General features: G+C 30.8%; 1 protein-coding gene and 2 long non-coding RNA genes across 3 annotated transcripts; 1 reads left to right on the forward strand and 2 right to left on the reverse strand.

The window, feature by feature from the left end:
- Positions 1–375: 375 nt before the first annotated feature.
- Positions 376–5940, reverse strand: LOC107937641 (calcium-dependent protein kinase SK5). The gene is made up of 7 exons (XM_041114359.1): positions 5020–5940; positions 3996–4139; positions 3728–3880; positions 3183–3298; positions 1083–1250; positions 756–980; positions 376–666 (listed from the first exon to the last, which is right to left on the reverse strand). The coding sequence occupies exons 1-7, from the start codon at positions 5555–5557 to the stop codon at positions 517–519; spliced, it is 1494 nt and encodes a 497-aa protein (XP_040970293.1). The 5' UTR covers positions 5558–5940; the 3' UTR covers positions 376–516.
- Positions 5941–11521: 5581 nt separating this feature from the next.
- LOC107937650 (uncharacterized) lies at positions 11522–16521 on the reverse strand. Its single transcript, XR_001694730.2, has 3 exons — positions 14402–16521; positions 12456–14105; positions 11522–12371 (listed from the first exon to the last, which is right to left on the reverse strand). It is a non-coding gene; the product is annotated as an uncharacterized lncRNA (long non-coding RNA).
- LOC121229637 (uncharacterized) lies at positions 15990–16804 on the forward strand. The gene is made up of 3 exons (XR_005927486.1): positions 15990–16130; positions 16441–16530; positions 16624–16804. It is a non-coding gene; the product is annotated as an uncharacterized lncRNA (long non-coding RNA).
- The last annotated feature ends 10077 nt before the right edge of the window (positions 16805–26881 follow it).

Consider the following 26881-nt stretch of genomic DNA (forward strand, 5'->3'; position numbering starts at 1 on the left):
ATGAAATTTAAACTTAAAACTTTATAATTTTTAATAACTTAACTTCACATTTTTTTTAAAAAAATATTTACACATAATGGGATAAAAAAAATGATTGAAGAAAGTTTTATAATAAAAAAAATGGATGATTGAAGAAGGGTCACTTAGGCTCTCTTATGAAGCAATCATTATGAGCACAAGCCCTAGTCAATACATGGTAAAATTGCGCTTTGATTTATTGAAAACCTTATATTCAATTCTAACCCCTCGAAATTAAAAACAATTATAGTTTAATCCTTTTAGAAATTGTAAAATGATAAATTTATATTTTTCTATATAAAGAATTTTCTGGATTCGTTTTGAATTGACACTTGCTAATGCATTGCAGCCTGCAGGTGGTGTTAATTGTCCCACATTATATCTCATTTTCATTTCTGGAACCGCACAAGTTTCTCATAAACTTGAAAATGTCAACTTATATAGTAACTAATTAATAGTAATTAGCCACTGAATGTTTTAGCACAAAAAAAACTTACTTCAAACTGAACTATTCAATTCCTTAGCCCCATTTGCCGTCACTCCGAACGCGTCTCCCAAATTGATCGTCCTTCTCATAGTTCTCCTCCCAATACCTCCATTGCCCTTCCTCATCATTGCTGCAAACTCCCCATAGTCTATTTGTCCATCCTATTTATTACACAATACATTCCATTAACTGTGGACATACAAGCTTTTTTTAAATGTATGGTGAAGTCAAGAAAGCAAAACAAACTCACGTTATCTTGATCGATTTCTTTGATCATCTCGTCGAGATGGACGTCGCTTAATCCAAACTCTTTGCAGGCTTGTTGAAGCTCATCAATGGTTATGTATCCACTCCCATCTTTGTCGAAAAAGGAGAAGGCACCCACCAGATTCTCTTCCCTTTCCAGTTTATTCAAGTGCACCGTGGCAGCAAGGAATTCACCGTAATCGATTGTCCCATTGTTGTCAATGTCTGCCTGCCAAAACAACATGAAGGTTTGTCCATTTAGCAAAGGATCAAAAGTAAGTGCAAGAGGTGTACACAAGGATTGCCGAATAACATCGATGGAATTCCTTACTGCATCCATAAGATCTTTGATCTCCGATTCCATAAGTTCAGAACCCACTCGTTTGAGGCCGTCTTTTAATTCTTCATATGTAATTGTTCCACTATTGTCGGTATCTATCATTTTAAATAACTCTTTCAGACCACCGATTTCTTCTTCCGAAAGCCTTTCTGCTATAACCTAACATTGTGTATGGAAGTTAGCAGAATATTTGCACAACACACATAATATGAGAAAGCCCGAAAACAGTGTTTTTTACAATATATTCCTAAATGATGATATGGAAGAACAAATCACAAGTAACAGAGGTTATGGATTATATAACATGGAAAATAAGAGATGCAACCAATCTTCTACTCTGAGCTGAAACTGATCAATCTAAGGCCATCAATAAATCTAGGTAACTTGTAAATACTTGGTCAAAACTCGAGATGGCAATCCATATTTGGAAAACTTCAGCAGTTTGGAAAACTTCAGCAGTTATCATATAAGGGATGGAAAGGGAGAGAAAAAGGGGAAGCCTGCAATCTTTTTATTGTCTTGCTGAAGTGTCCTAACTCATAAGAGCTTAGGAAAAGGTCAAGTTTCGCAACATTGAAAGTACCGCCATGTCAACAATATTTCACAAAAAAAATTCGCTCAACATTAACAAAACTCGCTATACCCCTATCAATCGAGGATAGACTTTTGTTCAATCCTAAATTAGAAGTTACGGTTACACATCTAGGGAAAATGCATCAAAGACCAAAGAGGGTCTCATGAATGATATCTAATGCTTTAAGAAAAACGGTTTTACATGTTCAAGAAACCAATCATAACAGCAATTGATTAAGAACCCTTTCTTGAGAGCTTGCCACTACTAAATTCAGCAATATCATAGACGACAAGTACACAACATGAAATAAAAAATTTAACAAATAGAACACAACAGAAACATGAGATGATGCAAAATAGAAACATAAACACAATACGTATACACAAATGCCTCAAAATCTTTTTAATACAAATTACTAACATACCAAAATTTAGAAATATAAAAAATAACTTAAACATGATTACAACATGGTAAGAATACATAACATGAGATGGAAACACGAATGTGTAAAATATTAGCATGTTCTCAACCATTCTACCAAGAACCAACTCCAACACTCAGAAGTACATGAACTGCACTTCACTCATACTTCTATTAAAAAACTGTTTAGAATCATTCCACTAAGCTTCATGCAACATACTTCATAGGCCGTGACCATGAGCATGTACACCAAGATTAAGATGTTGATTTTCAGGTCAACAAATCCTTTGAAATTTTAGAGATTAAACAATGTGCTGCTAACAGGCAAGAGAATGTAGAATCCATCCAAAACAATAAACAGTGGGTGAAAAAACAGGCTAATCCGTAAAGAACCAAACAAAACCCACACAAGGCATACACATAGGATGGGAGGGAGACCCACACATTGCAATTGCAGATGGTGGGACTTGAACCCAGGCCTTCAAGGTCTGGGACCTCAGCCTTTGCCAACAATGCTAAAACCTCATTTGCAGGATGAGAGTCTTAAACCTCTATAATTGGGATGATATCTGTCTTATTTAGGAAAGATAAAACAAGTCCTACAAAATTTTTACATGACTTGAGAGTCCACCTTATGGTACTAGCTTAAATATATATGAGGTAGATAATATTCACTAGATTTACTTCAGCCGTTATAACTATGTCGCATTATCTCTAAAGTAAAACTAGAAAACTCGTAGGAAATTTGCTCATCACACTGATCTTCCTTGAAGCCTTTTCTATAAGTGAAACTGAGAAAGGGTATCGAGCCATCAGAACAAATAAGAAAAAAACGTCAGAGAATAAAATATTTACACAGCATACAGTATTTCAAGGATGTAAACAGAAAAGTGAAGCTAACAGGAGCCAGCAAAATGCTTCAAACATAAGAAATCTGCTCATCTCATGTTGAACCAAACTAGTATAGATGCAAATGAATATTTTCCAAAGAAATTGAAAAAAGAAATGTTAAAGAGAAAAACAAATAAGCTTTAGCAGTCCAAGAACATATAAGCTATCTAATTAAAAATTAAAATACATATTATGCATTTACTTACTCGTAAAGCCATCTTTTTAAGTTTGTTCATTGCTGAGAACTGCTTCAGGCGTGACAATACTGCAGAATCAAGAGGTTTATCGGGTGCAATGGTGTCATCTACAATCCATGGGTGGCCTGATATAAATGGTTACAACCATAAGGTTGAGGACATCAGCAGTAAATTTCCTGACAATTCTTTGTTGTGTTTGGGACTATAAATTTGATAAAGTGGATTCGGTTTTGATTTGAATATAAATGATGAGGATGAAGGCTCACATTACGTAAATACTAGTTAAGATCTAATACACTTATGTATTTTAGATTGCATAACAAGATGGATTTCAATTCCATATTTCATTCAGGTATTCTAAATTCACCATTAAGCAGAGATCTAGGAAGTAAATGAAATCAAAATAATCATGAAAGTCATGTTCTAATGATTCTATTACACATTTTATATTAAATTGAGATTGAAATCCCTTCTTACAAATTCAAGTTCCGAATCTCAATAATAGCCATATCTGACAAATCCATTATCCCCTTTATGCAGCAAGAGAAACTTACACAAGACTTGATGAGCAGTTAGCCTTCTCTTTGGATGGCGGTCAAGCATTTTTCTTATGAGATCCTTTGCACTATCAGAAATAGCAGGCCAAGGTTCTGAATCAAAATCTATTTTCTCTTGTAAAATCTGCCGGAAAATTCCCATTTCAGTTTCTGGAAGGAATGCAAGAATGTCGCCAATGATCAGATTTGGAAGTATAAAAAAGAATTGCTCCTCAAAACTACAAACTTTTTCTACCAGCAATATATACACTAAAAGAATCTCTACCTGCCCAAAATGGTGGCACCCCACTCAATAATATGTATAGGATAACACCAGCACTCCACACATCTGCTTCAGGTCCATAATGCTTCCGTAAAACCTCTGGTGCAACATAGTATGGACTCCCGACAACATCAGAGAAAGATTCACCTAGAAAGATAGGGGAAAAACTATAAAGTTTTTGTAAAAGTGATACAACAGAACAACTTAATAAGACATGCTAGAAAGTTTATAACACTCGGAAACATTAAATAAGGCTAAGAAACACAATCCAGATCTTGAAAGTTTTCTCCACCACAACAAAAGCGCTACACAGCCATAGAATAAAAAAAGATCTTGCTGTAAAATCAAACACGATATGATAAAGGGGTTTCCCTACATTTTCTGCTGCTTATCGTTGCAGTTACTGGCACCAAAACATTAATGACAGCATATTAGTAACTTCGAGGGTTTTATGGTTCTGAAAGGTCCCTGCAACACACACTATGCTGTATGCACTTTTAACCCCTATCAGCACTCATTTCTCCTTCCTTTCACCCTTTGCACACTCAAGTAATCATCAAGTACCAATGTTTGTTGCATTCCAGTTAACAGGCTTTTCCTTTTCATCATCTTAAATTTTTAGCCCATTGGCCGTCCCACTGTATGTATATGTTGACATGTATATTGTTATACACAACAAAAGCATATAAGGCTTTCTTCAGCAGCCTACTTCTACCACCTGCAAGTAAGTCCATTTCCTCCTATTGACTATTGACACACCTTAATCCGACTAAATCCCATCTCTCATTCCCTTTACCTCCCTCGCTAACAAAAAGTGTATCCAATGATATTCCAGCTAATACTAAGCTAGGCAAATCACAGTGCTCGTATCACTGAAAATGAAATTGATGTGTTTGACTAATTCAGGACCAGGATTTCATTGCCAAAGCCCAAATCAAAAGTGAACCCTAGTTTCGCAACAAAGAGAAAACACAATATGGCATCAATGACAACCAATCAGAGAAGAAAAAGATAGAAAAGAATAAACCTGGCTTGTAGAAAACAGACAACCCAAAATCAGTGGCCTTGAGGGTAGCATCTTCCTCAACCGTATCAAACAAGAAGTTCTCAGGCTTAAGATCTCTGTGCATGACCCCAAGAGAATGACAAGCCTCAACAACTCCAACAATGGTTTTGATCAACTTAGCAGCTTCCCTCTCACTGTAATGACCTTTCTGGACTATCCTATCAAAAAGCTCACCGCCCTCACAAAGCTCCATCACCAAGTGCACAGATAGCTGATCCTCGTAGGTACCCCTGATCCTCACCACATGTGGGTGCTCGGATAAGTGGTGCATTATCTGGATTTCTCTCCAAACATCATCGTAGTCCTCTTGACAAATCAGCTTCCGCTTTGGGATTGACTTGCACGCGAAGTGCTGCCCCGTTGGTTTGTGGGTACAGAGGTATGTAGTCCCAAACTGACCTTGCCCAAGTTTCTTCCCTATGCTATAATGCTCTGTCAAGCTTGGGGTCTGGTAGGGAAGAACCATTGTGGGTTTCGTCCCTGAGCTTGTTCTACTCATTTCCTTTTCCTTTTTTCTACTTTTCTTACTGTAAAGTTTCAAACTTTGAGTGAGTAGAGAAGAAAGATTGATTTTTTTTCCCTTTTTTTTTTTTAAGTTTCAATGCCAATATCACATCATACTCAATCAATCGTTTACTCTTATAATGTAAAGATTGAACGGGTACTGCGATACTCAAAAAAATAAAAATAAAAATCAAGATAGACCCAAGACCTTGACGATGAAAGGGCAAAGCTTTACCCAAATGAGGGGGCAATCACTATTAGTATTAAAAAAGTAAGGCCAAAAAAGTCTTCACCAATTACCATACATGGCCATCATCAGTGTAAGCTTTACCCATTTTGCATGTCAGTCCCTCTCAGCAGCTGATGTCTTATTACCCATTTTTCTTACATTTAATTTTGTTTATTGGTTCTTCAAGACAAGATCTGTGTGCTGTGTTGGATTCCCCGTTACTTTTGTCATTCCTTTTTCCTTTTGTTTACTATTGAAATTCCTATGTGCTACCCTCTCTCTTCAACCATAAAACTATTGAACAAATATTTCTTTTCTGATTTTGAGCTTCGTGCGTAAATATTATATTCTAATTCGTCATTTTGATTTATGTTTTTCACGTGCGAGTGTTGTTTATAATTCACAAAAATAAGGGTAAATTGTACAATTTGTCATCTAATTTTTATAACGTTTTAATTTTCGCTTTAAAAAATTTGTAGTATTGCAGCTCAAGTTTAAGGTTTTGGATATAATCGATATATAGAAAAGTGTTTGATTTTCGATGTAGAATTTTGAGACATCTAACGTGGTGGTTACAATAAGATAATAATTCAATTTAATAGCTTAGAAGTTGTAAAAGTCTTACAAGGAAATTTTTTAACTCATTGAACTTCACATTAATTAGATAAATACAGCAAATTTTGTCTCAAGAATATCAGTGATTTTTGCGTTACATCCCTAAAGAGCACAACTAGAGTACAAATTGTTTAGCAAAGTTGGCTTTGGTCAAGGAAAAATACTTGCAAGTTTTTATTCACTTTAAATGAGATTTTAGCTTTTGTTGAATCAGACTTAGGAGTTTTATTCCTTTTCAGAAGAACTTTATGTAATTTAGATAGGTAATTGTTCTTTTTTCACCAAAAAGAATTTTGTAATATTCATCTTAGTCACTTCCGTTGTATACTTTTATCATTTTAATATTTCATCGTTAATTTTATTATTATATACATTCATTTTAATTATCAAACTTTAATAAATTTGTATTTCGATCATCAAAATAAGTGTAAGTAATAACAAATTAAAATTAAAAAAATTAGGTTTAATTATTTATCTTTGTGTTATTATCAATCTTAAGTCAATGTCGAGTTAACTTGTGATATAAACTCAATCAAATATAAAATATATTAAAATATTAAAATAAAGTTTAGTTGAGTGATAAATTAAATATTTTACTGATAAAATTGGTTCGGTTCAAATCACACAATAAACATATTTTTGGGGGGTTTTGTTTAAATGGAAAAGACTTAAGTGCCATTAAATAATATAATTTATTTTAATTAAAAATATTTTCATAATTTAACAATTGAATTGATGACTCGATTGGAAGTGACGCAAATTCAATAAAGTAATCAAGTAATTTAATTATCTAGTTCAAAATAAATCTATATACCAATAACTAGACTTTTGGTCTTATCAAAAAGAATACTTGAATTTATAAATATTTTGTATTTTTTCAGAGTTTATTATTTTACATTTGATTGGAATGTGAGATTTTATTATTTGATTAATAGAGTGTAAAATTGTAAACACATCACTAGACCGCTTTTAATAGTAAATAATAATTAAAAAGTTATTATACTATGCTTAAACTATTAAAATTCCGAAATTGCATTTTAATAGTTTATATAAATTATGAAGGATACCCATAAATAAGAGGATAATATACTTCAGCGCACTTGAACCCATGTCCTCCTACATTGACAATAATGTCCATGCCAATTGAGCTAAGACTAAATCATTGGCGGAGCTAGGATGTTAATCTTGGGGAAGCTAAAATTAGATGTGGTACGTAACAATAAATTTAAACATATAAACAATCGATTTAAAAGAAGCAGTATTCTAACATAACAATCAATTTAAACAAATAAATAATCGACTCAAAAGAAAAAGAAGCAATATTCCACCATAACAATCGATTTAAAAGAAGCAATATTCCACCATAACAATCGATTTAAAAGAAACAGTATTACAGCATGACAATCGATTTAAACATACAAACAATTGATTAAAAAAACAGTATTAACAAGCAATCATTTAACATAATTTTAAACAAAGTGACCTAAGTTTTCTTCCTCTCATTCACTTTGGCCGAAACTTACTATAATATTATCTAGCTATTTTTGTTTCGTTTTTACACTTATAACAAGTTAGAAACCGTCTCCTAATCATTTTTTATAAAAAAAAATATACACATTTCACTTAATTTTATAAGCTTCCATCAATATCTTTTAATGGCAACTTTTAATGCACTTGATAAAATAAAAAACTATTGGTACATATATGTAAAAGAAGCTTCAATGATTCAAAGTTTATGAAAATTTTGAAGAAAAACATACATTGTACTTAAAATTTGGAGGAAAATGATGAAGATTTTTGTTTTCTTCTTTTCTTGCTAGGCACGAATATAAAGAAGAAAGATGATAAAAATATGTTCATCTTTTCTTTTCTTTTCTTTTCTTTTCTTTATATATATATTATATTACTTATAAAATATTATTATTTGAAGTAAAATATTAAATAATTATTTAACAAAAATATCATTCAAAAGTTATCATGAATAATTTAGCTTCTTCAAGAAGATTTTCCCTTTGTTTTTAGGGCTAAATATAAAATTAGTATCTGAACTTATCCACTTATCCCAGATTAGTACCTATGGTTTTTTTTTTCTAAATTAGCACCTGAAATTTTTTTTGTCAACTAATTTGGTACCTTTTTTTAAAATCGTTATGTTGGGACACGTGACAGCGTCAAACAGTGATACATGTCATTAGTGACATCATGATAATGTTATTATTTTTTTTCCTTTAATTTTTCTATTTTTTACCCTTCAACTTTTCCTTACACATTCCTCCTAGTCCCCCCCCCATTTTTCTTTCATTATCCTTCCCCCTTCTCTTTTTCTTGCCTCATTGCCACCTCTATCGTCGTTGCTGATATGAACCGCCACTCACCGATGAGTAGCTGTTCTCAAACTTTCATCCATATCAGGAGGATAAGATCGTATAATGAAACTTTTTGGCATTATTTTGGGGGAACTGTTTCCTTTTTCATTTTTTGGATTGTTAATGGAGTAACTCATGGGACTGAACTTCAGTTGGAATGGATAGGTTTTGAGCAATTTTTTTTTTTTACAGATTTGGGTTAGTTCCTAACAAAGGAAATTTCTGAACTAAAGCTCTAAATTTCTCAGATTAGACTAAATTTTTACAAAGATTTTTTTCTTTTGTTTCGAATTTGCTTCAGCATGTAATAAAGAAAATTTCAAATTTTGGGGTTGGGTCCAACACATGCATTCCATAACTGTGAATTTAAGTTTTTCTCTGATTCCTTCATCAATTTTTCAATTTAGACTTTGAAAACAAAAAAGAAAAAAGAAAACCCAAAACTTAGCTATGAATTTAAACTTGAAAAAAATTTAAACCAATTCATTATTTCATCCATGTCAAGAGGATAAGATCGTACAAGGAGACTTCCTAGCATTATTTTGGAGAGCTATTCCTTTTCTTGTTTGGACTGTTGATGGAGGAACTCATAGGGTTGAGCATCGATTGGAATGGATGGGTTTTTAACAAATATATTTTTTATTTTATTGATTTAGGTTAGTTCCTAACAAAGGAAATTTCTAAACTAAAGCTTTAAATTTTGCAAATTGGACTAAGTGTTTTACAAGAAAACTTTTTCTTTTGTTGCAAATTTGTTTCATTGTGCAGTAAAGAAAATTTCAAATTTTGGGGTTGGGTTCAGCACATGCATGCCATAGCTGTGGATCTAAACTCTTCTCTGATTCATTCACCGATTTTTCGATTCAGCATTTGAAAACAAAGAAGAAAAAAGAAAACCCAAAAATTAGCTATAAATTTAAGCTTAAGAAAAAACTAAAATCAGTTCATTAAAATTTTCTCACATTTTCTCTCTGTTGTATCTTTATTTTCTCTCACTTTCTCACGTGAGGATTAAAAAAATAAACTAAAAAAAGAACACATAAAATAGTTAATGATGGATTTTCAAGGGAGGAAAAAAATGATGTTGTCGCCGCTGGTCAAAGAGCTCACCGGACGGTGGCCTAGCAGCGACGTAAAAGCAGGGTGGCTAGGGTGGAAAAATGAAAATGAAAAATGAAAAAGAGAGAATGAAAATGAAAATGATCTATAAAAGTAGTCCACATGGCGCCATGTGAGTAGCCAGCGTTGCCACATCAACAAAATCTTAACGTCGTTAGGCTCAAGTACCAAACTAGTGGACGAAAAAATTTTGGATACCAATCTAAGACAAAAAAATCCATAGATACCAATATGGGAGAACTAGACAAGTTCAGGTACTAATTTTATATTTAACCACTGTTTTTATCAAGAATAATTTTTTTAATATTATTTTTAATACTATAAAACTATTAAAGGGGCCTACTTATATTTTTCTGAGGGTTATAGTATATATATACAAAGGGGGAAATTACAAAAATCTTTAACATTAGGGGGTCTACTTATATTTTTGGGTGGGCCATAGTATATCTACAAAAGGTTAAATTGCAAAAATTTTAAACCTTTAAGGAGTCATGGCCCCTTGAGCCTATATTAGGCTCCGCCCATCAAAAGTTAAATTTTTCTATCTTAAAGGAATGAGCACTTCTCAACCTTAATGCAGCCATGTTATCTTATTTTAAAAGAAAACTATAGGCTAGCAAGTTAATAGGCTAGTGATAACCATTTGTGTGAGTTAAGTTGTGTTGAAATAAGGTTGGGGATTTGATCTTGTGTGCAATCATTTCCTATCTTATTTAATTATATTGAAAAAGTTTAGGTTAGTTTATGAATTTTATTTCTATACGAAAAATGAAAAAGTTAGTATCGCTAGATTAATTTGTCATAACTTAGTTCTTGTATTTTATAAAAATTGATAATCTAAATTTTTTTAGTATTAAACGGGTGTGCTTTATTAAAACCAACATTAAATAAAAGGGTCAAAACTCGATAAGCCAATAGAGTACAAATAAAAGCAAAACAATCAATGCATTAAAACCAACAATAAAAAACCAAGAGAAGAAATCTACCAGTTTCCTATTGCTAGAAAACGACAGTGATAGTCGTCGGTCGGTGGTACGTCGGTGATAGTCACAAGAAACAGAGTAGAGTAATAATGTCGATAGTTAGGGCATGAAAAAGAGGGGAAACGAAAGTAATCTGAAAGATGCTTTCATTAAGAGATAAAAGGAATATTTTTAAATTACACCCACAACATATTTATATATCAACATTTTAGTCCCTGACTAATTAACCAAGTAACAACCTTTAGTTAGATTTACAAACTAACCAGTAACTAACACCAGCCTTTCAACACTCCCCCTCAAGTTGGAGGGTGATAATGATCCTTAACCCCCAACTTGGACATCAAAAACTCATGTTGTTGGACTTCAAGTGCCTTTTTCATCACATCTGCAAATTGTTCATCTGTACGCACATGTTGTGTCTGAATTAACCCTTATCATATTTTTTCTCTAACAAAAAGACAATCAATTTCAATTTGTTTAGTTCATTCATGGAATATTGGATTTACTGCAATCTGAAGTGTTGCTTGGCTATCAGAAAACAACAAGGCTGAATCAAATTGATCAAAATATATATCTTTAAACAGACCACTTAACCATACTATTTCAGCAACTATTGATGTCATACTCCTATACTCAGATTCAACTGATGAACGTGAAACCATGCTTCACTTTATTAACTTTCAAGAAACAAGCGAATTGCCAAGCTTAATACAAAAACCAGTGACTGATCTTCTAGTCATAAGACATGCAACCCAATTAGAATCACAATAGGCAACAAGTTGTACTTTGTTTTTAGCAGCAAAAAAAATCCCTTGCCCTGGACTCTTCTTTATGTATCAAACAATTAGAAGTGCTGTTTCATAGTAAAATTTCTTTAGTTTTTGCATAAATTGGCTCAAGTGTTGAACCGCATATGATATATCTGGCCGTGTATTGTTAAGTACAACAATCGACCCATAAATCTTTGATATGCTGACACATCTAGCAGCAACTCATCATCATAGCCTATTAAATGCACAAGTTCATCATATTTAGCTGTGGTGGTAAACCTCGTATTTTGCTCAAGTGGTGTGCTGGCCGGCTTGGCTTCGCTGAACCCAACATCTAATATCAACTCCAATACATACTTCCTCTGACTTAAAACGGTGCCTTTGTTTGATTGTGCCATCTCAATGCTAAGGAAATACTTCAGTTCTCCCAAATCTTTCATTTTAAAACACCTATAAATAACCTTTTTAACCTATCAATCATCCCAATGTCATTTCCTACAATCAACAAGTCATCTACATAAACAAGTAACACAACAATCTTATCATATTATTTTTTTGTGAACAAAGAATAATCATGTTTGCTCTGAACATATCCACCATGTGAGAGAGCCTCACTCAGCTTCAAATTCTATTGTCGAGAATTTTGTTTCAAACGATAAACCTTATGCTCCCTCTGTTTACGAAAACCCTCCGGAAGGTCCATGTAAACCTTTTTATACAAATCACCCTGAAGAAATGCATTATACACATCCATTTGAAAAAACGGCCAATCATTCATAGCAACAACACTAATAATAGTACAAACAGTAACCTGTTTCGCCACTGGAGAAAAAGTCTCTTGAAAATTCACTCCTACTTGCTGTCGATAACCTTTACCAACAACTCATGCCTTGAACCGCTCAATGGAGCCATTAGATTTGTATTTCACCTTATAAACCCATTTGCAGCCAATGAGAATCTTACCATGAGGTAGATACCACCTCCCACGTGTCACTCTCTTCCAAAGCCTGAATTTTTTATTTCATAAAATCAATCTATCTCGAATCTAGAATAGCCTTTTAATAAGTTTGGGGTTCAGTAATAGCAAAAATATTAGCAGCAAAAGAACGAGAATGATATAGTAAATGAGAAGAAGGATAAGACCGGGAAATGGCATACTGAACTGTCTCAAGCGAAGGAGCAGAGGATTGGTTAGAACAAACATAGTCTTGCATCTATTGTGGTTGTTTAAGAAGACGTGAATTACGACGTAAAAGGTGGTGTAGGTGATAGAGGAACAACGGGTGAATCAGGGAATGAAACAGGAAGAACGGATAATGAATTGAGTGGTGAAGCCATGATATTAGGGAGATAGGAAAAAGAATTATCAAGGTCAAGAAAAATGGTACTATTAGATATAGGGAAGAAAAAATGAGATTGAACGGGAAATTTAAAAGAAAGAATATTTTCATGAAAAATGACATCCCAATTAACAAAATGTTTTCGTGTGGTGGTTGAATAAAATATAGCCTTTTTGGACGGTCGAATACCCTATGAAAATAGATGGTATTGCTTTTAGGGAAAATTTATTACGATAATGAGGCGTGGTGGCATAGCAAAGACAACCAAAAAACTTTAAGCAAGAAAGATCAGGTAATTTCTTGTAGAAAACCTCAAAATGACTTTTCCAATCTAAAAGAGGAGTCCATAAATGGCTAATAAAAAAACCGGCTGCTAAGACACACTCTCTTGAAAATTTGCTAGGTATATGAGATCAAAATTTTAAATAGCGGGCTACCTCAAGTAAATGTCGATGTTTACGCTTCGCCACCCCATTTTGTTGTGGAGTGTGAGTACAAGAACTTTAGTGTATAGCTTTCATGGTACGAAAAAATTCAATACATGCAATGTTAAAAACTTCACTTCTATTATCACTCAGTATAGTTTTAATAGTAGTAAAAATTTGATTTTTAATCATGAGAAAAATTTGTTTGAGCTGTACTAAAACATCACTCTTTAAACGCAAAAGATACACCTAAGTCAAACAAGTAAAATCATTTACAATCGTCAAGAAATATCTATGCCCACTATGGGTTGAAACTCTATAAGGACCCCACAAATCTAAATAAATAAAAGAAAACATTGCCTTAGCCCGAGTTTTACCTATTGGAAATAACAGTCTAGTTTGTTTTGCTAGAGGACATACAGAACATTGTTGTATAGAAGTACTATTAAAAAAAATACATGGTTGCAAAGGCATCTTATTCAACCTCGAAATAGAAGCATGACCAAGTCGAGAATGCCAGAGTAAAGACGAATCAGTAGTGGCAGTTGTATGAAATGAGATGTTACCCATGGTTGATGTAGATTTTGGTGACAGAATTGAAGCTGAATTTAGGGAAAAAATAGTTCGAAAAGGATGAAAGGTAAACAAACCATCTTGTTCTCTACCAATCCCATTCATCTTTCAACTTGAGAGATCCTGAAATATGCAGAAATAGAGATAAAATGAAAAATAACAATGTAAGTCTTTAATAAGCTTAGAAATAAACAGCAAATTATAACGAAAATATGGTATATACAACACATTGGTTAATTTAATATAAGGAGAAACAGTGCAAGAACCAATATGTGTGATTGGTGAGGATGAACTAGTAGGTAATCGAACACAATATGAAAATAATGCACATGAAACAGTAGATTCCAAATAGTGAAAGTTAGATAGCATGTGGTTAGTAGCGCCAGTGTCCAATATCCATTCACAAGGTAAGACCATACCTGCCAAACTAGTCTCGAGCAAACTTGCAGCGAGTGTTACAGAAGACTCTTTATTCAACAAGCTTAATATTTGTTGATATTGAGCTTATGTGAAGACAGGAGCTTGAGGAGTATGAGATGGACCAACATTAGTAATTGTATCCACCGTGTCAATTGCAATTACATTATTCACCACAGAGTTAGCGGAATTGGTAGTCTTTCTTTTTGTGAACTTAAAATCGGGAGGATATCCAGTTAACCTGTAACAGTTTTCCCTTTTGTGTCCCTTGATTTTGCAATGGTCACAGACACCATTAAATCATTTCTTTTGAGCTACATTAGCTGAAAAATCAATGCTGGTTCGGAAGCAACTGGCCCTAAAGCATGAAACCATTGAGATTCTTCTTGCATCAACATGGAATAGACATGATTAACAGTGGGTAGCAAGGTCATTAATAGAATCTGACTACGAATAGCACCATAAGTTTCATTTAGACCCACTAAAAACTGGAACAAACGTTACTAAACAATATGGTCATTTTGCTTTGAGTGTTCACAACAATCACAAGAAGAAAACGCGACAAGCACATCGTACTCATCCCACAACAGGCGCATTTTGGTGAAATATATAAATACTGATGTAGTCCCTTAATAATGAGAAGCAATCTTTCGATGCAAAAAGAAAAATCGAGAAGTATCAAATTTGTTAAAACGTTCACTAAGATCTGTCCAAATTACCGCAGCACTCGAAGCAAAGACTATTCTAGCTGAAAGCTCATTGCTAACAATGTTTAAAATCTATAACAACACTAGAGCATTGCATCTATCCTATTATGATACAAATCGGCTGGCACCGATTCTTTAAAACATGAACCATCAACAAAACCCAATTTATTCTTTGCCAACAGTGCTATTTGTATAGCACGACTACAAACAGTAAAATTCTCAAGCCTAAGAAGTTGATAAGAAATTAATTGTGTACCTGGAGTATCAGACGGATGCAAATACAATGGATGGTTGAAACCGACAATATAATTCAATGGAGTCACCATTCTAACCAATCAATAATCAGCAATAACCACACTTATGTCACGAAAGTTACTAATTGGTGAACAATTAAACAGAAGAAATTTGCAGAAGAGGAAAGTAGCGTTTGTAAACAAAAAATCAAACGAGAACAAACTCATGGCAACTGGAAAAGAAGCAACCGCCGGTGGCTCTGATACCATGTTGGAAAACATCAGTGACCGTTGTTGGTCGGTGGTACGCCGGTGATAATCACAAAGAAATAGAGCATAGTAATAGCGTCGATAGTTAGGGCATGAAAAATAGGGGAAACGAAAGTAATCTAAAAGATGCTTTCATTAAGAAATAAAAGGAATATTTTTAAATTACACCTATAACCTATTTATATATCAGCATTTTAGTCCTTAACTAATTAACTAAGTAACAACCTTTAGTTAGATTTACAAACTAACCAGTAACCAACACCAGCCTTTCAACACCTATGTACACCAGCTCAGAGACCTTTCATTTCTGATCCCAATCTCTAGTGAAAGCTCCAAAATGAAGAGTGTTCATGAATTGTTGCCTAGATTCACAAGTACAGCTTTCCCAAACCACGAAAAGGCTATGAATCAGCGCGATTGATCCTCATTTCCTTCATCGCCACTGTTTCTCGTATCACCGTTGGGCCCTCTTCCACCTAGTGCATGTCTCATTTTTGACGAAAACCTTCATTGGCTAATAGGTGAGCAACTCGATTCCCTCATCTTTTTATACGTTGAAATTTAAACTTCCAAAAACCCATAAGTAATTGCTTGGCTTCCCATATATATATGCTAACTTTCGATATGTCCAAATGTTGCATCTTTATCTTCGAAATGACCACCATTGAATCCCCCTTAAAGGCGATCAGTGAAAACCCATATCCTGGGCAAAATGAACAGCTTGAACTGCATCCAGCGCCTCCACCACTTCAGTTGACTAAATATTTCTATTCCAACTACAATATGCCCCCATTAACAGACCATTTTCATCTCGATACTGGATTCTTACAGGTCACTGCAAAACCCTCCGTCAAAGTTGGCCTTCACCCATTAGGTCTCTAGAAGGGTCCATCGCATAAGTTGGTATTGGCTAGCCTTTGGGTAAGTCTTTTCTATCATTTCCAGTTCTTTAACATACCCTAAAACAAACGAACTGAGCTCATTAACTGTTTGCCTTGTTCCTTCATGCATCAGTTTGTTCCTTGACAACCAGAGAGCCTATATTGTTGGTAAATACGTGAATTTGAGTCACTTACTTTTACTAATTTATTGCACATAAATTATTGAATTCTAGATTTTTGTTTATTTTATGAATATAAATTGTTAAATAACTGATTTTAAAGGCAACAATTTAATAATATTATTTAATTAGGCTAAAATTTTTAATTTTCATACATTCAAAAATAATTTTTTAATTTTCATGAAGTATAAAACAAAATTCAAATAAATTAAAGTAAAAGTAGTGGGTTTTTTTTAATTTTTATAAAGTGGAGGGATCAGGATTAATTTTATAATTATAAAATATATATTTAAAACTTTTAATAGATAAACATTACCTGAAATAGTTGTAAAAATAATAGTGTATATATTATTTTATAATAGAGATTTCAAGTTTCAAGGCAGTACATGATGGATTTGGACAGATTTAAAGATGCTTTTCAGGATATTTTGATTGTATGATTCCAAGTTCAACATCCTTCCAATTTTTGTTCATGTTTGCACATGTTGACCACACTTTTATTTTATATCACATGATTTTTACACAAATAATATAAAAAATAAATAATTACAAAAATGAGACAAGTAAAAAATTAATTACAAAAATAAATAAAATAAACAGTTTTTGCAAGTACTGTCTGACATATCGGCAACACCACCCCATTTTCTTCCCAATTATACTATCATCATTAGTTATATTTTTTGATATCATCACTATGTTAGGAGGTATTAGTATATATATATTTTTTAATATCTAAGAAAATTCATCTGGCGCTGATAAAAAAATTGATTGAAAATGAAAAAATAGACGTAAAAAAAAGAAGAGTAAGAACTCCAAATCTACTTGCACAATTGTTTCCTTCATCTTTTATAAGAAAAGAAAAGAAAAACTAAAAGCTTTGAGTCTTCACTTTTTATTGTCTTCCCTATTTTGTTTCTCTTCTTTAATTTTCAAATGTTGAGAAAATTAAATATCCTCAATTGTTGAAAAAGATAAAATGTTATTAAAGATAAAAGTATAAAATAGTACAATTAGACATAGACTTTTAAAACTTTTAAATTAGAAGTTATTTCTTTTTTTTTTAATTAAAAAATTAAAAGTAATTTCGATTTCCTAAAAGATGAGGAGTCAATTAATTTTAAATTCTCTTGAGAATAAATGATTTAATTGGCATCATCATGAGGTATCACTATTGATTTACTAAGCATGTTATTAAAAAAAAAGTAAAAGTAAAAATGAAAATGAAAATAATTATATATATATGTATAGGATAAAATTTTGTTGATTGATCCTGTGTAGACTTCATGTTTAATTCAATTAAATTCTCAATATTTAATTTAGAAAAAAAAGTGTTTCAAATATATCCATTTATAAAATAATATTAGATAAGAATATAGATTTAAGATAGATTTTGAAATTTGAATTTTTTTTATTATTTAATTAATTATTAATAAAAAAATTAATTAATTTTTAAAATAATAAAAAAATTTAATTTAAGGTTTTATGAAAAATAATTTCATTCTTTCTTTTAATAAAATCATTTCAGTCGAAGGAAAAAAACAAACATTTTCACACAGTCTATGATTTAATTGTCTCACAGATTAAAAGTTATTATTTTGAGACTATTAACCATTCTTGGTTTGCAACAAATTAAAAATTGTTTAGCTTGATTTTGATGTGTTGACAGGAGCATGGGACCAAATTAAAAAAAAAAAAAACTCAACCTTTTTTAAATAATATATTTAGTCAATTAATAAATGATATCTTATAATGATGTCAGTTGAACTGTTTATTCTCGAGTCAACTTCAAATTATTTGACTCCTCGTCTCTTAAGGAATCGAAATTACTTTTAACTTATTTATAAAAAAAAAACCTTTTAAAACTTTAATCTAATTGTACTATTCTACTTTTTTTTATCAACCTTTCTTTTTTGTATCTTTGAAAACATTTCATCTTTCTCAACATTTGAGAATATTTAGTTTTCTAAACATTTGAAAATTAGAGAAGAAAAGCAAAGCAAGGACGACAACAAAAAGTGAAGTCGCAAAACTCAATAGTCTTTTCTTTTCTTTTCTTATAAAAGATGAACGAAACAGTTTTACAAGTGCATCTGAAGTTTTTACTCTTCTTTTTCTAAGGCTATTTTTTTTAACTTTAGCTTCTTTTTCATTTCCAATCAATTTTTTATTTTATTTTATTTTCTCTCGTTCCGCCTAATAGACCAATGACACCATTAAAAAAACTATTTTTTGTTCCTTAGTATACTCGTATGTTCTCGAATATTTTGGAAAATATATATATCGGTGCCACCTACCTGATATAGTGGCGACACTAATTTTTTTTTAAACTAATTACGGCCACATAATTAGGGGGAAAGCAAGATATTGTCGTTGGTGTGTCAAGTGGCACCGACAGGAATTGTTCAGTTTACTTATTTTTTGTAATTATTTTTTATATATTATTTGCGTAAAAAAGCCAATATTCTTTATTTTATATCATGTTATTCTTTTTTTTAGTGCTAAAAAATATGTTATTATTTTTATATAAGTTTTTTTTAATATAACAAATAATTTTTAATTTTCAAGAGTTGCGTAACAAGAGTTGATTTTTAAAAGTGTTTGATTGCTAGATGATCTATAACACTCTATACTTGTATTGACGAAGACTATGGATAATCGTTGTTACAATTGATGTTCAGATACATCTACTAACTTACAAATCACCATTTTGGTCTTTATTAAATTCAATTTTGATGATTAAGACTCAAGTATAAACATTAAAACATCTTTCAAACTTATTAGGTCAATAAAAATCTCGTTTTTAACAAATTGGGTTGCAAGTGTCGATACCTTGCAATAGGGTATCAATACCCTATCCCTTTAAAAACCTCATTTAGACACTGTTTGAGTAAGTATTTGTAACATCCTCTAACCCTTATCCGTCCACGGAACATGATTACGAGGCATTACTAGTCAATTCAGTTCAATTACTTTAAATCACGTTCAAACCTACTCAAAACATGTCAAATTAAACATTTTACGTGCTTATATGATGAATATTTTTAAGTATTTCACATACATTATCAAATAGTTCAAATTCTTACCAAATAAGCCAGTTCTTACCATATACTATTACTACATCTAAATTTACTTATTTCATCCTTACATTGACAATCCAAAATGACACACATAGACATTTTAGGTACATAGACATTTTAGGTACATGCCATTACCAATAATTAATATACCTCATCACATTGAGTTCGGGATCGGCCTAGGATGCTGATTCAACGGTCTGACTTTAACCTATCCTGCACGGAAACAAATCGTATGCTGAGTATGGATTCAGTGGTATTTCTATAACCCAGACACTTAATAATATGAAAATATAACATTTACTTAAAAATCATATAACAATCACAATTATATAATTGTTCAATTCATAGATAAATTCTTTATAACTCAATCAATTCTTTCATCTACTAACTCGTATAATTTTCCACAATATGTTCACAATTCAGTTGAACAATAATATTATTCACTTATTTCCCATTTAAAGTTACATAATTCATGTGTTTCAATTATGTTTCAGTTCACTATTCAATATCAATAAATAATATTCAACAATTTACATTTCAATTAGTAATTTCATTTTGTTCCAAGCTCAATATCAGTCAATATTTTTCAATATCAATCAGTTTATCAATATCATTCAGTAATAATCATTTTCTCAGTAGCAATCAGTTATTCAGTAACAATCAATTATTCAATAACAGTTAGTCGTTCAGTACTTTTATTCACCCTTATTAACATGACTCGGACATTGACGGATACACGGATCCAACCAACACACCAGTACGGCACTCAGTGCCTCATCGGCTTTGCGAAGTAAATAGTAACAGTATGGTACTCAGTACCTCATCGGATTAAACTGATGTAACAGTAGCAGTACAACACACAAGGTGCCTCATCGACTTGAAGTCGAAGTAACAGTACGACACTTATAATGCCTCATCGACTCAAGGTCGAAGTATCCCTAAACACTTCCAATCCTATGGCATGCCAATTATATCTGACTAGCTCGATACTGTTAATAGGGTATTCAATTCACTTTTAATTTTATCAATCAATTTACATTTTAATTAATCACATAAATTCATAATTCAATACAATTCAATTTACTTTTCAGTAACAAATATTCCAAATTCCACATTAATCACATATTCATATTTTATTTAATCACATTTCCAATCAATTTAATTTTTAATATAACATATATTCAATATTCAATTTCCACATCAATCATATATATCCATATAAATTCAATAAATTTATCACATAACAAGTCAATCTATTTCAATTGTAAAACACAATACAAATAATTCTCACCTAAATTACTTACCATAATATTTAATCAAAATACAACAATTAATAATTAAATTCACTTTTCAATTTCAACCAATATTCACTCCAATTCAAATAATCATCTCGGTGCACTTACCATAAATATTAAATAATAATTTCAAAAATTAAATATTAAGTTCAGATTATAGAAATACAAACCTTAATTTTCGAACTAACCCTCGTTGACTTTGTCTTTTCCTTTCTTAGCTGAGGTTTTCTGGCACAACATTAACTACGAAAATTAAAACAATTTTCATAATCATAATACAATACTAATTTACATTTAATATTTAAATTTCTTATTTAATTTCTATTCAATTTCTACTTTAACTTCAATTTTGTTCTTAACTAATTTCACTTATTTTTCTATCTCAATTCATACTTTGTTTCTACTCAATTTTCAACCAAACTTAGACATAACTATCTAAATTTCATCCTAAAACCATAATCTCAAGTTTCTTTCAATTTAGTTCCTCTAACATAAAACTTATAGCTTCTTTTACAATTTAATCCATTAATCAATTCTAACTTAAAATATTCATTCAATTAACCCCTTAATTCATCATTTTATTCAACATGAACCATATTGATAAACCTATGAACTTCCAAAACCTCCAACTTAATTTCAACAAAACTTTGTTCTAAAACTTCTAAAACATCAAAATTAAAAAAAAACTTAATTGACTTACCTATTTAAATTCCAAGCTTTAAAATCACTATTTCTCCCTTTTCTTTCTTTCCCTTTTTCCTTTCTTTCTTTCTCCCCAGTTTTTCGTTTTTATTCTCTGTTTCTTTTTGTTTTGTTTTGTTTCATTTCTTTTATATTTATTTATATAATAATAATAATAAATTTCTTTTTATTAACAAATATTTATATTACATTTGTCACCTTTTAATTAGTTTGTCATATAAAAATCTTATATAAAAATTATTAATATCTTTTATTTAATAACAATAAATAAATAATAAATATCTATTTTAATAAACAATACATGTATTACAATTATATTATACATATTATTACACATTTATTTTATCTCCACCCTACATTTATCATAATTCAATTTATTTGATAATAATAATAATAATAATAATAATAATAATAATTTAATAAATATCTATTTAATACACAAATACATATTGTACAGGCCCAATTATGCCCGGCCCAAACTAAAAGACCAAACCCAATTAAATACAAACCCTAAAGCCCAAATCTTAGCCCACTGCAGAGAAGAGAAAACAGCAGCAGCCCTCAAGCCTCAGCAGCACACTCGGCCAACCAATGGCCGCCTCGGGCACCACCAGCATATGCTCCCTCCACGCGTCTGACACGCCCATACCCTGCAAACACAAACAACAAAAAAAGCAGCCACAACGGAGGAATAAGAGCATTTTTTATTGTTATTGTAATCGATTATAAAACCGAAGGGAGAAATTTTGAAAAAAAAAACGGATTGTATTTTGAAAAGGGGGGTTTTTATTTTTTTTTACAAAAAGAAAGATTGTAACACAGATATTAGAAATCAAAACGCACACAAGCAAATCTAAGAAAGATTGGAAACTAAAAGGTGTTCTTGGTTCTTTTTTATTTTTATTTAGTTTTTTTCTTTTGTATTTTCTTTTATTTTTTTCTTTCTCTTCGCGAATCTGTTTAAGCAAAAACTAAAAGGAAGGAAAATGGCTCACCTGAATCCCTTTGAGCTCGCGTCGGAGTGATTTCTCCGTCGTTGTAATCGAGTTCGGCAAAGGGACAAAGAACTCTTTTTTTTCTCGTTCTTTGGTTGCTGAAAGTTTAGCCTTCAAAAGAGGCTTTGAAGACAGAGCGTAAAAGCTCATTCTCCGCAACATCGGTCACCGGCCATGGCAGCGTGCAGGCGAGCAGGGAATGGCCTTGTCGGCTGAAAAGAAGGAGAAGAGATAGAGGAGTTTGAAACTGTTAGGTTTTTAGAAAAAAAATAAAAAAGGAAATAAAGGTTTTCAAAATAAAAGTTTGATTTAAATAATAAAACTAAAACAACGCCGTTTGGGTAAAGGGAAAGGGTCCATGCGCCTAAAATGGATCATTTGTGTGGCTAGTCTCTTCCACTTTTCCGCATTTTCATTTTAATCCCATTTTCCTTTTTATTTTTCTTCAAATTATCCTCTTTAATTTTATTTCATTTTTAATTTAACCCAGGGCCTTGCTAGCCAAAACACAACGCATAAGGACTAGGGATATTATCTCATTTAGTCCCTGCTACTTTCAGCGCACCGCAATTTGGTCCTTTGATTTTATTTTATTTCTATTTTTACCCCAAAACCCTATTTGACTTTCAAATTAGTCCATTTTTGTTAGTTTACTCACTCCCTCATTCATCTATTTATTTGTTTATAAATATATTTTTCCATTATTCATCTGTTTTACTTGTTCATTTATTTATTGGTAAATATTATTCGTTTACATTATTGGAATCATTAATTTATAATTCTTTTATTTCTCTCCAATTTTACTTACTTTTGTTGTTGCTATTTTGTTATCTTTTATTATTTTATTATTTATTCATCTATCATTCATTTTTTATATATATTTTCTTTCATTAATTACTCATTTCATTTATTATCATCATCATCATCATCATTATTATTGATATTATTATTATTATTGTTGTTACTTTTTGTCACTATTGTCATTATTATATTATTACTATTATTATTATACTTATATTCATGTTTATTCTATTTTTTCTAACATTATCACTGTTTCTCTGATCTTATTTATTTATTTATTTATGTTCCTATTATATTTCTATTCATGATACTTTTATTTATATTTATATAGTAATATTACGTTTATTTTTCATATATACATATTTTATTCTTGCTATTATCATTTCATTTATTTATATCTTTTACATAGTTTTTTAAACTTCAGATTTTTTTATTTATATTATTTATGTCAAAACTCTTTTATGTATATTTTTATTCTAAAGTTATCTTTCCACATATATTGTGTATTTTAAACTACCATACGCATTATTATCTTGCGATTTTTTATATATCTTTTAGTTTAAGTTATTTTATACATAACACATATTTTAAAATTCCGTATACATTATTTTATACTATCTTATACATCAATCGTTTTAAATTCCTTTCATTGTTACTTATTTTGAACTTTCTGTACATTGCTTACTCTAAAATATTTTATATACTCATTATCTTACATACATATCTATATACATAGTTCGTGATAAAATCGTTTTAATATATATCATTGATTTCACGTTATCTTATATATACGATTTGTCTTTTTTCTTTTAAACCAATTTACATATATGTATGTACATATATACATTTCCATTCAAATCTATTATGTATATATTTAAAAGAAATTTTTTATATATTTTTATTATTTAAAACTTTTTCATATATCATTATCCCTTTCATATATTATTTATATTGGGCCTTTTATTGTATATATCATCTATTTAAAGTTTCATATGCATTACTTGGTTTAAATTATTTTGTATGTTGTGCACTTCAAAATTCATTTACATCATTATTTTTATAAAGGAAAACTACTTTATACATTTCTTAACTCCAAATTCCATTTTTGAAATCGGTTAAATCCCAACTCATTTTGCTTGGATTTCAAATGATTATCCTTTTGTTACATCTGGTCTTATTTGTCCGTTTATCATACCCTTACATGTTTTATGTTCTAAATTCAATACTTTGCATTTTATATTCATTTATTCGTTTACCCTGTTATGTTATTTATCTATTCATTATTCATGTTATTTATATATTATTTCTATTTCGAAATATACATGCTTAATACTATATACGTTTAGCCTGCTCACCTATTCATTGAGTGGTCTATATGTTTCATACATTGATTCGTAAAGCTTTGTCATTCTAATCATGTCCAAACATTTTAACATTATGACCTTTTTATGGTACATTTTTGTTTCATCATTTTAATTATTCATCGTGATTTGTTTCTGAACGTACCTCTTAAATACTTCACTAAAATTTTTAGATCCAAATTTAAAACAAAAGAAAATCTTGAAAATAAGACAATGTTTCGCGTCTTGGAACACCGAAGAATTGTGCCCTAACTTACGGGATTTCGATTCTCTCGTTGATTCTAAATAGCCAAATATCCTTTCGAGTTTTAAGAACACATGAAATTTCAATTAAAATTAAAGATAAACTTGCGCTCGGAAGTTCAAGGTATCGCGTCCTAACTTACGGGATGTGATTCTCTGATGTCTCGAGACGAGGAAATCTTTAGCAATCGTTTTGATCCAATTCAAGCACTTTTAAACTCGACATTCATAAAAAGGGATCGTATTTTAAAATTTATTTTAAAACTTTTCAATTTACGATATTAAGACATTAATTAATCAATTAGGTACCAATTTATTTACTAATAAAAATTTCCTAATATAATTATTTAATTAGTAATTATCTTTTATTTAATTTTTAAGTAAATAAATAAATATAATACAAATGTATATATTCACATTATTACAAATGTCACTATCTAATTTGTTCATTACATAAAAAATCTCACAATTTAATTATTTTATCTAATAAATATCTTTTACTAATTAAATAAAATATCACAAATATATATATTTCTATTAATACACTTGTATTAAATCACTACCATACAATTGTCTTTATTTAACTTATTTAATAATAATAATAATAATAATCTAAATTAAATCATAAAAAAAAATCTTTAGATTTTTACATTGCTTTGCCACCTCATTTATGCTAAATGGCCTAATTGTCATTTTAGTCCTTTTAACTTTCTTTTAATCTATAATTAGACTTTTACTCTTTATTTAATTTAATCCTTATACCTAATTAACTTTTATTCACCCATCCACAATTTAATTAACCTTACAATTAACTTAGTAAATATTTCTAATAAATATTTACGAATCCATTTTTCAGAAATAAAGACCCCAAAATACACTTTTCTGATAACCGTAAAATTCAGGTCGTTACAGTATTGATACATTGCTCCGCTAGAAATAAATTTTAACTACTATTTACCCACATATCGATACCAATAGGCCAAGAAACGATACTTAGGTGTAGGACTTCAAAATTTAAGTTAAAAATCACTTTTAAAATCATACCAAAACCAATCAAAACATATCATTTCTATTATGATCAATTAACAACGTTAAAACATCTCATAATATCATTTCGATAAGCATAGATTATTCAATGTTCACTTGATAAACAACATGCATGCTAAGAGTTGTACAAAAGATCAATAATTCATAGAAAAGCAAGTTAAAATAGTTTATCTATGCCTTGCTCTCTTTCTAAAATTGATCCTAGGTGCATAACAAACAAAGACCATAATTCAAAATACAAAAAGGTCCAGAAGTACATGTCTTCTTCTCAAGTGATGTGATCCAAGTTGAAGAGACACGATTATCACCTCAATTTATGGTCTCCAACCCACACATAAAATCAACAAACGCACTAAGCATGTACAATGTTAGTACTCAACGAAATATTCTTACTTACTTTTCAACCTATGCATAAATCAACAAACGCACTAAATATATACAATGCTAAGTAAGTACTCAAGGAAATTACCTTGCTTACCTTATTTTCAAGATACATTTTTTTGGTACATAAGAGGAAGTAAAAGAAAACCATATAAAATCTAGTTATCCTATGCCGACAAGCATCGACTCGTAATAGGGGTAAATTACTTGTAGGTGGGCGATCTAATTGGACAAAACTATCTGCCATATATTGAGCCAAATTAGTTAATTGATCAGCATATTTGTTGACTTATTAGTCAAATTAAAAGCT

Source organism: Gossypium hirsutum, chromosome A05 (assembly GCF_007990345.1).
Source record: "Gossypium hirsutum isolate 1008001.06 chromosome A05, Gossypium_hirsutum_v2.1, whole genome shotgun sequence".
In the NCBI taxonomy this organism is placed as follows: domain Eukaryota; kingdom Viridiplantae; phylum Streptophyta; class Magnoliopsida; order Malvales; family Malvaceae; genus Gossypium; species Gossypium hirsutum.

Bases quoted from the DNA above. Each gene is read 5' to 3' on its own strand.
- LOC107937641 (XM_041114359.1), bottom strand. From the start codon at position 5,557: ATGAGTAGAACAAGCTCAGGGACGAAACCCACAATGGTTCTTCCCTAC. The intron at 3,299-3,727 runs GTAAGTTTCTCT...CATTTATATCAG, and splicing joins AACTGCTCATCAAGTCTTGT to GCCACCCATGGATTGTAGAT. The intron at 981-1,082 runs GTAAGGAATTCC...TTGTTTTGGCAG, and splicing joins TCAAAGATCTTATGGATGCA to GCAGACATTGACAACAATGG.